The 14,715-nt window shown below is 44.8% G+C and overlaps 1 protein-coding gene across 1 annotated transcript in view; it reads left to right on the top strand.

The window, feature by feature from the left end:
• The first annotated feature begins 13,304 nt into the window (after positions 1-13,304).
• Positions 13,305-14,715, top strand: part of LOC115142449 (receptor-type tyrosine-protein phosphatase gamma-like) — a 241,688-nt gene continuing 240,277 nt past the window's right edge. Inside the window, exon 1 of the mRNA XM_065002572.1 lies at positions 13,305-13,885. Within this exon, the coding sequence (XP_064858644.1) occupies positions 13,801-13,885 (85 nt within the window). The 5' untranslated portion in view covers positions 13,305-13,800. The remainder of the gene's footprint in view (positions 13,886-14,715) is intronic.

Genomic DNA, 14,715 nt, shown 5'->3' on the forward strand with positions numbered 1-14,715 from the left:
TTACATTTTGATTACAAAAATACCCAGTCTGATATTGACATGTGAGTGAATCTACAGCCATCAACACAATAGAACTATGTACAACTGATGCTGTCCTTTGTCTATATCAGCGCAGAATCAATAAGGTACAGAACAGCAGGCAGGCTCAGGGTCAGGACAAGCAGATGTTCCTAAAACGGTCAGAGTCAGGCAGCTACAGAACGGTAGGCAGGCTCGGGGTCAGGTCAGGAAGAATGGTCAGAACCTGGGAAACTAGGAAACAGAACTTGAGAAAGCAGGGTAAGACCTGATAAAGCAAGACGAGCTGGCAACAGACAAACAGAGAACACAGGTATAAATACACTGGGGATAATGAGGAAGATGGGCGACATCTGGAGGGGGATGGAGACAATCACAAAGACAGGTGAAACAGATCAGGGTGTGACAGTCTATTGTCGCAGATTAAGCTACAGACCAACTGGGACCATTGGCTGGCCTTCTTTTCTTTATTAAACAATGCAAGAGAGATCACATCTGTTATACACACACTATGTCTAAAATATCTAAAATATCTTACTGCATGTATTTTATCTACATGTAGCACTGATACAGCTTCCAGTAATACTGTAAATGAACAAAATACAGTGAACACTATAAAGGATTAGCTTGGAGGAAAACACAGATAGAGTACCCGACAATTGACTGTTTTGCATGTAATCGATACAATATTAGCAGGACTGTTTCCCTGCAAACTAAGAGTCTGATTAATGCACACACATTTCCATATTGATGGAATGAAGTTTCAATGAAATGCTTACTTACAAGTTCCTTCTCGACAATGCAACAACAATAAGAAATAATAAAAGATAAGAATAGGAACATAAAGCAAATGGCTCATTGGAATAGAATAGACATGTCAGTATAATACAGGAAGGCAGAATTTATAGTACCCGTGTTTTGGGAAAGGGGGAATAGACCAACATCGCTGTTTTGACTAGTCAGCCATTTCGCTGTAAATCAAAATCTCAATATGTGATGATGTACTGACCATTGTGGTGTGCTGAGATGTATGTCCTTCTCTATAATTTATTTGTTGCTGTACTGTATAGTAATGTGGTACAATAAAACATAACACAAAAGACAAATCAGAAGAATCTCTGGACACTGAGAATTGGACACAAATGAGTGATACACACAGCATGAATAGGAAAGAAGGGATCACTATCTGGACCCAGCAATGTTGTGATGGACAGCATCCTGCATCCAGAGTCCAGCATAACACTACACATGAGGTCCCATGTAGGCTAGGAGACATGATGGTCACTCATAGACCTGGAGCATGGAGCTGGGACACACGCACACACACGCACTCGCACACACGCATGCATGCACACACACAAAATATATATAAACAGGAATCTATTTGGAGAGCGTTAGGGGTAAAATATAGCCCTCAGGTAAATAATGCAAGGACTGAGAGAATCTAATAAATTATATATAGTCGTAGCCTGAATAAATGATAGATAATAGATGAATGCAGTCATACATTATGTACCAACCGTCATGTGAAATCGTTCGAAAAAATAATAAAGACATGCAATACACACTACCATTCAAAAGTTTGGGGTCACTTAGAAATGTTCTTGTTTTTGAAAGAAAAGCACATTTTGAGAAACAGACGCCTCACAAGTCCTCAACTTGGCAGCTTCATTAAATAGTACCCACAAAACACAGTCTCAATGTCAACAGTGAAGAGGCGACTCCGGGATGCTGGTCTTCTAGGCAGAGTTGCAAAAAAAAGCCATATCTCAGACTGGCCAATAAAAATAAAAGATTAAGATGGGCAAAAGAACACAGACACTGGACAGAGGAACTCTGGCATCTAGGAGTTGCCTCTTCACTGTTGACGTTGAGACTGGTGTTTTGCGGGTACTATTTAATGAAGCTGCCAGTTGAGGAATCTGTTACTCAAATGAAACACTCCAATGTACACGTCCTCTTGCTCAGTTGTGCACTGGGGCCTCCCACTCCTCTTTCTATTCTGGTTAGAGACAATTTGCTCTGTTCTGTGAAGGGAGTAGTACACAGCACTGTACGAGATCTTCAGTTTCTTAGCAATTTTTCACATGGAATAGCCTTCATTTCTGAGAACAAGAATAGACTGACGAGTTTCACAAGAAAGTTCTTTGTCTCTGGCCATTTTGAGCCTGTAATCGAACCTACAAATGCTTATGCTCCAGATACTCAACTATTCTAAAGAAGGCTCATTTTATTGCTTCTTTAATCAGAACAACAGTTTTCAGCTGTGCTAACATAATTTCAAAGGGTTTTCTAATTGTCACGACTTCCGCCGAAGTTGGTGGCTCTCCTTGTTCGGGCAGCGTTCGACGTCACCGGCTTTTTAGTCTCCACTGATCTACATTTATTTTTCCTTTTGATTGGTCTTGATTGTAATGGTTTCCATTACGTTATAATGTATTCCCTATTTAACCCTCTGGTTCCATCATGGTTTTGTGCGTGTTTATTGTTGTCAAGTTGTCTCGTTTATGTGCTCTGGAATTTTGTTCTCCTTAATGTATGATTGTTTATTGAGTAAAGTTACGATTATTACTGATCTCTGTGTCCTGCGCCTGACTCTGCCTTACCCACATCACCTAGACTATTGACAGAAACATGCACCTCTAATGGAGTCAGCAGGTGCACACAGCCCTCCTCTACCTGTGGAGGAGCACGTCCTGCAGCACGCGACTATGTTGCAAAGTCTCGGCACAGCCATGGATCACGTGCTGCAAACCATGGAACGATGGGAGAGGGGGGGTTTTCCAGCAACCCCATCATCATCACCCCAGCTCCCACAACAACCCACACCGCTGTCCACCCCTCCTTCACCTGGATCCAGTGGGATTCGGCTCGCGCTCCCGAGGGTATATGATGGAATGGCTGCCGGGTGCCAGGGGTTCCTACTCCTGCTGGAGCTCTACCTGGCAACCCGACTCGTATGGGACGCGATAGTGTGAACACCCTCATCTCCTGTCTGACTGGTAAAGCACTTGAATGGGCAAACGCCATTTGAGGAAGGGGAGATAGTGACATTGGACAACTATGAGGATTTCCCCCGGTTTTCGATCATGCACCTGAAGGGAGAGCTGCGGGGGAATGCTTGTATCATCTCAGACAGGGGGTGAGGAGCGCACAAGACTTCGCTCTGGACTTTTGAACTCTGGCCGCCTGAGCGGCATGGAATGAGCGGGCCCTGATCGACCACTACAGGTGTAGTCTACGTGAGGATATTCGTAGGGAGCTAGCATGCAGGGACACCACCCTTACCTTTGACCAGCTGGTGGACTTCTCCATCCGGCTGGATAACCTGTTGGCCTCCCGTGGAAGTCCGGATCGGGGTCCGTCAGTTCCCTCCCCCAGCACCTCCGATCCGACGCCGATGGTGCCAGGAGGGGCTGCTATGAGAGGGACCGGAGGGGGGGCCATTCCCTGCACCACCTGTGGCCGCAGAGGACACACTGCTGGTCAGGGCTGGGGAGGTTCGCCAGGGAGTCGAGGCAGCAAGCAGGGCACTGGTGGATCATCCCAGGTGAGTAGGCACCCGACTCACCCAGAGCTCCCTGTTGCGCACATGTGTGTATGTATAAAATGTCCTGAGTTTTCCCCACATTACCAGCATACGGCGCTAGTAGATTCAGGCGCAGCTGGGAACTTTATTGACTGTTCATTTGCACTTAGATTAGGGATTCCTATTGTTCCTGTTGATGTGCCCTTCACTGTACATGCCTTAGATAGTCTTGGGGCTTCCCTGGTTGGCCTATCATGATACCGCTATTTCGTGGGAACAGGGGGCTCTTAACCTCTTGCTTCTACTCGGGACGCTTGCGTCCCAACTAGAGCTCTGGAAATGCAAATGCGCTACGCTAAATGCTAATAGTATTAGTTAAAACTCAAAAGTTCATTAAAATACACATGCAGGGTATCGAATTAAAGCTACACTCGTTGTGAATCCAGGCAACAAGTCAGATTTTTAAAATGCTTTTCGGCGAAAGCATGAGAAGCTATTATCTGATAGCATGTAACACCCCAAAAGACCCGCAGGGGACGTAAACAAAATAATTAGCATTTCGGCGTTACACAAACCGCACAATAAAATAGAAAACATTCATTACCTTTCACCATCTTCTTTGTTGGCACTCCTAGATGTCCCATAAACACTATTTGGGTCTTTATTTCGATTAAATCGGTCCATATAAAGCCTAGATATCGTTATATGTAGACTGTGTGATAAACGAAAAAAACATTGTTTCAAAACGTAACGTCATTTTTTTAATTCAAAAAGTCGACGATAAACTTTCACAAAACACTTCGAAATACGTTTGTAATGCAACTTTAGGTATTAGTAAACGTTAATAAGCGATAAAATTCATCAGGAGGCGATGTAAAGATCATTAGCTGTCCGTCTGGAAAAATGTCCGGCTAGAAACTCAACGAAAATATCCGGTCCTAGACCTGAGGAGATACGGTGCCCTGCATGTGTTTGACCAAGAAAAAACTCGAAGGGAAATGACAAGACTCTAGACACCGTGTGGAAGCTGTAGGTACTGCAACCTCAGTCAATTAATTGTGGTTCACCTTTATCAATGGGTTCAAGTAGCGCATGGATATATTTTCCCATTTTCAGTGATCAGTTTTTCCTGTGCTTTTCGATGTAAATGCCGTTCTGGTAAAGCCACAGCAGTGATTTAACCAGTTTTATAAACGTCTGAGTGTTTTCTATCCACACAGACTAAGCAAATGCATATACTATATTCCTGGCATGAGTAGCAGGGCGCTGAAATGTTGCGCGATTTTTAACAGAATGTTCAAAAAAGTAGAGGGTCGACTTAAGAGGTTAAGGGATTGTCACGTCAGTGCTCAGGGAGGTGTGTAGGTGTTTCCATAGGTGCAACTATGGTGGAGAGTCCAAACCAGGTCTCCACCATGCACATCCCCCCTGAATATGCCGATTTGGCTCTCGCCTTCTGTAAGAAGAGGGCGACTCTACTACCACCCCATCGACAGGGGGATTGTGCGATAAATCTCCTGGTAGGCGCAGCACTTCCCAGGAGTCAAGTGTATCCTCTGTCACAGGAGGAGACGGCGACTATGGAAACATTTGTCTCCGAATCTCTGGGAGAGGGATATATTCGGCCTTCCACTTCACCTGCCTCCTCGAGTTTCTATTTTGTGAAGAAGGAAGGAGGTTTACGACCGTGTGTTGACTATTGAGGTATAAATCAGCTCACGGTGAAGTACAGTTACCCGCTGCCTCTCATAGCCAGTGATATCGAGTCAATGCACGGGGCGCACTTCTTCACCAAATTGGATCTCAGGAGCACTTACAACCTGGTGCTTATCCGGGAGGGGGATGAGTGGAAGATGGCATTTAGTACCACCTCTGGGCACTATGAGTACCTCGTCATGCGGTACGGATTGATGAATGCTCCATCAGTCTTCCAATCCTTTGTAGATGAGATTTTCAGGAACCTACATGGGCAGGGTGTAGTGGTGTATATAGATGACATTCTAATATACTCCGCTACATGCGCCGAGCATGTGTCCCTGGTGCTTGGTCGACTGTTGGAGCATGACCTGTACATTAAGGCTGAGAAATGTCTGTTCTTCCAGCAGTCCTTGTCCTTCCTAGGGTACCGCCTGTCCGAGACAGGGGTGGAAAAGGAAAATGACCGTATTTCAGCCGTGCGTAATTGGCCGACTCCAACCACGGTAAAGGAGGTGCAGCGGTTCTTTGGGTTTGCCAACTACTACCGGAGGTTTATCCCGGGCTTTGGTCAGGTAGCGGCTCCTATTACCTCTTTGCTAAAGGGGGGACTGGTGCGACTGCAGTGGTCAGCTGGGGCGGACAGGGCTTCTTGTCACCTGAAGGCTCTGTTTACCTTGGCTCCCGTACTGGCTCATCCTGATCCCTCTTTGGCATTTATAGTAGAGGTGGACGCGTCTCAGCGTCGGGTACGCCACCAAAGCTCCGCCCCTGTGCCTTCTTTTCGATCTGGAGTCAAGTTGTCTCGTTTATGTGCTCTGGAATTTTGTTCTCCTTGATGGAAGATTGCTTATTGAGTAAAGTTACGATTATTACTCATCTGTGTCCTGCGCCTGACTCCGCCTTACCCACATCTCCTAGACAATTGACACTAATGATCAATTAGCCTTTTAAAATGATAAACTTGGATTAGCTAACACAATGTACCATTGGAACACAGGAGTGATGGTTGCTGATATTGGGCCTCTGTACGCCTATATAGATATTCCATAACAAATCTGCTGTTTCCAGCTACAATAGTTGTTTACAACATTTAACAATGTCTACACTGTATTTCTGATATATTTTATGTTATTTTAATGGACAAAAAATGTGCTTTTCTTTCAAACTTTTGAACGGTAGTGTATATGGCTACAAGGTAGGTGAGAGAAAGAGAGAGCAGATTTCATAGATAAAAAATAAACTCCCCCAGCACTGATTTAAAAACTTGATCATCGGCACAAGGTCTCAAAATGTAGAGAAGAGGAAGCTGGCATAACCGCGGGGAGAGAAGAGAAAGAGACGAGAAGTCTACACACATTACATAAAACAAGGCTGGGATTCAAAGATCACAGAGGCTCTGTACAATTTGAGTGGCAGGGTTTGAATCAGGACGGTATGCACAATTGTATGTGGCATATTACTACACAAGGCAGCAACATCACAAACCACATCACAGGATCATGACCTGGACCACAAGCCAGTTCAGAGTCGCATTCTTAAATTGTGCCTCTGATCTTCGAGGTTCTAGCTGTGGTTCAGAATATCATCCCAGACACACGATTACATGGCTCTGGGTTAGTGGCTACAAGTTGTGCTGTGTTGTGTGGTTGTCCAATCAACCTGGATCAGTGTGAGAGGAGAGGAAGGCTGAGGAAGCCGTGTGTGAGGCAGGCTTTTATTGTCACGGCTTTCTTCCTGGGAAGGAGAGGCGGACCAAAACGCAGCGTGGTTATAGTTCATGGTTCTTTACTAAGAAAACTCAAACATGAACAAACTACAAAACAATAAACGTGAAAACCGTAACAGTCCTAACTGGTGCATAAAACACAAAGACAGGAAACAATCACCCACAAAATACCCAAAGAATATGGCTGCCTTAATATGGTTCCCAATCAGAGACAACAATAAACACCTGCCTCTGATTGAGAACCAATCTAGGCAACCATAGACTTACCCAGACAACTAAACTGAACACAACCCCATAAATCTACAAAAAAAAACCTAGACGAGATAAACACATAATTCACCCATATCACACCCTGGCCTAACCAAAATAATAAAGAAATCAAAGATAACTAAGGCCAGGGCGTGACATTTATAGGAGGGCATAGGAGGCAGACTGATGGCTCTGGGTCATTGGCTACACATAGTGTTTTTTGTCGGTGTAGTGGTCTAACCTAGATGAGTGCGACAAGAGAGGATGCCCTGCGAGATAGACTAGGGAAGCTGTGTGAGAGGGGAAGCAGTCGTGGGCCTGCATCATTAACTATAAGTGGTATTGTGTGATGGTACAGTGGAACTTGTAGGAATGTGAGAGGAGAGGAGGGCCATGTGAAAGAACCACAGGGCCTGAGAGGCAGAGTGAAGAAGCCATACAGTATGAGAGCCAAGGCACAGAGGCAGGCTTTTAATAGAGGAGGAGGCAGATGGCCCACATTGAAAGCAGAGGGCCCTTGTGATAGTCCTCGACAGCCCTGCTGAGAACAGGGAAATTAAATGAGGAATTTAGATTCCTCAAATTAAATGTCCTGCTGATTTCCACCTTTTCTGTCTCTGTAGATACGTCCCAAATGGCACCCTATTCCCTATGTAGTGCACTTCTTTTTACCATGGCCCCCTATATTGACACAGACTCTGTCCGTGGTGCTGTGGACCTGGGGTGTGTCACACTGTACCTCAGAGACCTCTCTGATCAATACACACACATACCTGATTTTAGTCAGGATGATAAATGCTTATAATGTATTCCATTTACAGCTCTGACAGTGGGAGTCTGGGAAAGGAAGGTACCATCACACTATGGGGTCTCCTGAGGGTCATATTCAATGGGTTATGGGTGGGAAGAAACACAGAAGCACCATTATGAAACACTACACTCTCTCTTCAAGATGTCACAGTATAGCAATATAACAAATGAGGTGTAATAGAATTACCTAGCATTCATCAATACATTCTCCCCAAGGAATTTGGTCTTGAGAACAGTGTGGACCATGTCAGGTAAGGACATTGCAGTATATAAATGAATTGATTTCACTGATTTTGGACTCCAAGATCTCAAATGGCATTACTATGCAAACTAGATGTCAAGACGTCAGAATAATACTAGCTCTGATGGAAACCCAACATATTCTGAATGTGATATCATTGTTCTAAATGTAGACATTTTAATAATGAGTGTACATCTGTGTAACCACCAGGATGACTTATCCTGGCCTTATTATTGCCACCACTGCAGCCATAAGCTCATTATTTGACAATCAGCTAAATGACAAACACACAATGTCTAACAATTAATTAATTACAGATGCACAATAAACTAGAAACTAGCCCTACTATAATCATTATTTTGTCACTTCGTAAAGATCGACATATCGTACAGTAAAGTAGTTTACATTCCAGAGTTCTCCTGTAAACATAGACTGCCCACCCAACTCACACCCTGACCATACTAAATAAATACAAAACAAAGGAAATAAAGGTCAGAACGTGACAGTACCCCCCCCCAAAGGTGCGGACTCCGGCAGCAAAACCTTAACCAATAGGGGAGGGTCTGGGTGGGCGTCTGTCCACGGTGGCTCTGGCGCGGGACGCGGACCCCACTTCACCATAGTCTTAGTCCGCCTTATTGTCCACCTCCGTGGCTTTCTAACCATGGCCACCCTTCTCAATGACCCCACTGGACAGAGGGGCGGAAGTTCGGGACAGAGGGGCAGGGGCTCTGGCGCCTCTGGGCTGAGGGGCTCCGGCGCCTCTGGGCTGAGGGGCTCCGGCAGCAGCGCCGGACGGGCTGAGGGGCTCCGGCAGCAGCGCCGGACAGGCGGGAGACTCCGGCAGCAGCGCCGGACAGGCGGGAGACTCCGGCAGCAGCGCCTGACAGGCGGGAGACTCCGGCAGCAGCGCCGGACAGGCGGGCCGGACAGGCGGGAGACTCCGGCAGCAGCGCCGGACAGACGGGACCACCTGCAGGGAGGAGACAGAGAGACAGCCTGGTGCGTGGGGCTGCCACAGGAACCACCAGGCTGTGGGGGAACACTGGAGCTCTGGTGCGCAACCTTGGCACCACTTCCCCAGGCTGGACAATTACTCTAGCCCGGAACCTCCAGAGTGCAGGCACAGGTTGAACCGGGCTGTGGGTAAGCACGGGAGATCTGGTGCTTACTACATGCACCTCTCCCTTAGGCTCCACTCCCACATTTGCCCGACACGAGCGGAGCGCAGGCAGAGGACGCACTGCACCCTCCCAGCGCCCCGGAGACACAGTACGCAGAGCCGGCGCGGGATACCCTGGACCAAAACTGCGCACCGGCGACCAGACACGCTGAGCAGGCACCATACGCCCTGGCTCGATGCCCACACTCGCATGGCACTTTCGGGGGGCTGCCCTACAGCGCACCGGGCTATGGGCACGTACTGGCGACACCGTGCGCTTAACCGCATAACACGGTGCCTGACCAGTAATGCGCTGCTTATAATAAGCACGAGGAGTGAGCTCAGGTCTGCTACCCGGCTTAGCCCCACACCTCGTCTGCCCCCCCCAAAGAATATTTGGGGCTGCCTCTCGTACCTGTCGCACTGCCGTGCTGCCTCCTCATATCGCCGCCGCTCAGCTTTCGCTGCCTCCAGCTCTGCTTTGGGGCGGCGATATTCCCCAGCCTGTGCCCAGGGTCCCTCTCCGTTCAGTATCTCCTCCCATGTCCAGGAGTCCTGTGATGCTGGCCGCTGTTGTTGCTGCTGCTGCTGCTGTCGTCGCTGTCTTTTACCACGCCGCTTGGTCCTTGGTTGGTGGGTGATTCTGTCACGGTCGTCCTCCTCTTCATCTGAAGAGGAGAGGCGAGAAGGATCGGAGGACCAAAATGCAGCGTGATATGTGTTCATGTTGAATGTTTAATTAAAGAAAGAACTGAACACTGAAACACTATACAAAAACAGTAAACAAAATAACAACCGTGACGCTAATGTGAGCTGCGCTGAAACAAGCCATCAACATAGACAATCACCCACAAACAAACAGTGCAACCCAGGCTACCTAAGTATGATTCTCAATCAGAGACAACTAATGACACCTGCCTCTGATTGAGAACCATACTAGGCCGAAACATAGAAATACCCAAATCATAGAAAAACAAACATAGACTGCCCACCCAACTCACGCCCTGACCATACTAAATATATACAAAACATAGGAAATAAAGGTCAGAACGTGACATCTGGAGATAAATGTACACATTAACATAGCTCTGATGAGGCCTCTGTTTGAACAGTTTAGTTTAAGTTTAATGTATTTGCACCAAAGAAAGCAAGTGATAAATAACAATACAGATTAACATATTATTTTTTAAACAGTGTGCAGGTGTGGTTGGTCAGCCCAAGGGCTTATAAGAAAACCACACCACAAAAAACAATATTCAATACATAAGTACACAAATAAAAAAGGTTTGTTAAAACAGATAACAAAACCTACTAATTATAAATGTATAAATGAATTGATCAGTAATCACCACCACAATTTAACCCGCATTAATAAAAAAGTGATTACATTCACATGAAATAACATCAGGATCACTACAAGGTCTTATTTCCAACAATACATTGAGATGGGATCGGTGGCTTTTTCTTATTCAACAGTTGAGTGATGAGTTTCCAAGTTGACTTTTATTATTTAAAATATATTTTGGGGGCTATCCGAAATAGGTGAGTAAATGTGTTCTTATACTTTTTTTAAAAAAAATGGCAGAATTCAGGGTAGAGGGATTTGTGATAAACTTTTAACACAACTAGTTTTTTTTAACTGAGGATTTTTTGAGACCAGTTGTAAACCAAGGTTTCCAGAACCCTTCTGCTGCTCTCTTACATGATTTAACTAAGGGAAGTAGTGGTAGTGGTGAAATACAGAATTGAAAGATGTGAGAAAAGTCTGGTAAGCAGACTCCACATCGGCCTGATTATAAACATTTTCCCATGAAACATCAATCAATAACTACTTTTGTTAAATATTCTACATTTAATGCTACTAATCATTCCCATCTGTTCATTTCCAGCTGCCAAAGAGAAGTGGAAAGTGGTCAGAAATGTCAGTATAAAGTATACCTATATTTCTAACGGTTTTCTTCCGCTGAAGGAGTGGAGGACCAAAATGCAGCGTGGTTAGTGTTCAACATCTTTAATATAGACGAAAAACAAGAACACTACAAAATAACAAATGTGAAAACCGAAAAAGTCCTATCTGGTGCAATGACAGAAGACAATCAACCACAAAATACCCAAAGAACATGGCTGCCTAAATATGGTTCCCAATCAGAGACAACGACAGACAGCTGCCTCTAATTGGGAACCATATTTAGGCAGCCATATTCTGTGGGTACTTTGTGGGTGGTTGTTTTCTGTCTTTGTGTCATTGCACCAGATAGGACTGTTTCGGTTTTCACATTTGTTATTTTGTAGTGTTCTCGTCTGTGTGACAATGGAAGTCAATGGAAGTAGATCAAATGTACTCCCATAACATTTGCAAAAGGTTTCATAAACTTTTTGAATGGCATGTTTTGGCATGTTTTGTTGTGGTATTTTCTGCTGGTCCTTGCAGAATACGATCATGATTATGTTTATCATAATAATAAGTATTTACAGAATAATCCATTCCAATGACAGTTGCTTTAGTTTGTATTTATTATCCCTCTAGTGGGCAAAGTTTGAAAATACTCCAGCAGACCCACATTTTGTCAGGGTCCCTGCAATCCGGGATCCTTGAGACGTCCCTATCCCATAGAAGTTTAAATGTAACATGGTTAAAAGGCGCTGCATGGTCAATCTGCCCTCTGCATTGACTGTGCAGCACTTACATACCTTAAGGGAAGATTTCGGCAGTACCTGTATGGTTAGTGAGAAAGTCCATATTGCAAATGTACGGTCCCTTACTAGACGTCCGAAATCGTTTGTGATATAGCCTCTGCAGAAGTCAGGGCATTCATACTTCTTGCGCTTCGCGAAGCAGCGCAGAGCTGTTGAGCTGAGCTGGTGTGAAGGAAGTTGTCAAGGAAGTGAGTTTGTGTTTATACAGGACCTCATGCCCTCACCTACTGTCAACCAATCATGTCAATGCGGAGCTTTACGGAGCCCTCCGCATTCGCATTGTTAGAGACAATTTATGCTTGATGTGGTCAAAGAGGTCAAAGTGTCGGTATGGAGAGTATGACACAATTACATGGCATGCAGAGGCCAAATTGAGCTCCTCTGTATTTTGTAACAATGCAGAGGTCTCCTAATAGCTCTGAATTGACATGATTGGTTGATGGTAGGTGTGTGTGTGGTGTGGGGGGGGGTCCTGCATAAACACAAACCGACTTCCTTGACAACAGCTCTGCTCAACAGCACTGCACTGTCTCTCAAGGCAAGACGTATGAATGCCCAGATTTCTGCAGAGGCCATATCTATGGGTTCAATATCATGCCAAATGTATTGTGAACACACAGCATGCATGTTCTATTCGTGTATCATGATCTGTACAAATAAGTACCAATCCATAAATGTAAATCACCAATCCACAAATGCAAATCACTTTCCACAAATGTAAACCACTTTCCACAAATGTAAATCACTATCCACAAACACCTTTTGATTTTTCTATTTGTAAATGGATATATTGCTTTCTTTTTTTATAACTGCAAATATGTAGGTAATTTCCAAGGGCCTTATATAAGTAAAATGACTGCCATAAAGATTTGCACATAGGAGAGATAATGCGCAAACATGACAGATATGGCAAACCTGCTACTCCACATTTGTAGGCGTTAATTAAGGTAAACCAGATTTTTGGCAGGGATTTGACGAGAAGAAAAAGACACGAGTAGACAGCACTTAGTAGTCGTAGAAAAATAGTTATCACGAGTAGAAAGCGATTTGTATAAAAATAAGAACTTGATACAATGTTTTAGTGTTGCTGTAGGTTTATTAGAATTCCAAAAGACGGCGCTAGGATCCAGCGTCCCGAGCTCTGATTTTCCCTCCCGACCGTGCAGCTCGATCTATTCTAAACGGTCCGCCAGAACCCTCACACGCATGCCGCTACTTCCTGGATGGAAGAATGGAACGCTTCCAGCGCTGCCCTTGCCTTTGCAACATTCTCTCTACAATCAATCTAAGTGACCGCGCGAGTCACTGCTGAAAGGACGAACACATACAATCAGTATTATTCGAACACTTTCTCTTCAAGTTTACGAAATTGAGTCGGACTCGTTTACTTTTCCTCTAGGATTGACTTTTTCTCCGTGAAAAGAAAGCCTGTCTGCATGTGGCGGACCATCACAACTATTTATCTGCGGTCCGCATCCATAGATATTCTTCGAAACATATGCTGATTTGTTTCAATTGAATTACCATCAAACTAAACTCAATTTGGGGTTGCAGCTGTGTTCAAATCCTATGTGGTTTACGTGTGTTTTCTGCAATCAAGTTTATGTAATTTTGTAGACCTCAAACTTTGTCACCCGTTGCCTTCTGTTGCTCTCGATGACTATTCTGACATGCGGCGAATACTGGAATCTAGCCACTGGTGGACCTTATCCTTCATGTTTTCAGCATTGGCCATGTTTACCCACTGCTATCCTGGTAAGTCGTTGCATGGTTTGCAATATTGTATTATATTTGACAATGTTCATTGCAGTGTGTGTCATGCATATGTAGGAAACAATGTTCTGATATGTGTCGTGTAGTCAAGGGAATGAACATTGCCAATGTTATGTTACCCCAATCACGAAAAGATAACAGGACGAGAAGACTTGCTGCTATAGCTACTGCCGCACGCATGGAAGAGAGGACATTCATCTTACCTACATAATGCGACTGAAATGGGCAACTCCTGTCAGCAATTCAACATAATTAAAATTACATGACCTCGAATGGAGAAGAATGAGTCTATGCGTACATCATGTTTAACCTGTTGTAACCACAGATGGGGAATATTACGCTATACAATGTTCTAATGGTTTCAGTAAACCAGCCGAGAAGATTTTGCGCGATTCTTAGCTCATACAGAAGGTGACAGGGCGTCAGTGTCTGTCCGGTACTTTAGCAGGTCTGATCGATGCACACATACAGTATGTAGTGATGTAACAGTGGGACTGGAACCTGGCCGGCGTCTAGAGAACGAATCGAGGGATCACGTCTCCTAAATTCCTTCGCTCCCGCGCATGGCCGTCCAGAGCCGAGGTTTTAATGCACCATCAAAGCCTACGACTTTGATAGGCTAGGCTATAATTCTGAGTGCAAAACATAAACAATGGCATGTTTGAGTGCATATAGCTTTTAAGTACACACACACTTAATGGAGCAGTACAGTCTTTTACACGTGTGAATGGTGAATATGACGACACAGCCTAGATAATTCTAGGCATTCAGAGAAATGCAAAATTACCTACTGATGGTGTCCATATAATTCA

The sequence above is a fragment of the Oncorhynchus nerka genome, linkage group LG2, assembly GCF_034236695.1.
Source record: "Oncorhynchus nerka isolate Pitt River linkage group LG2, Oner_Uvic_2.0, whole genome shotgun sequence".
Taxonomy (NCBI): Eukaryota; Metazoa; Chordata; class Actinopteri; order Salmoniformes; family Salmonidae; genus Oncorhynchus; species Oncorhynchus nerka.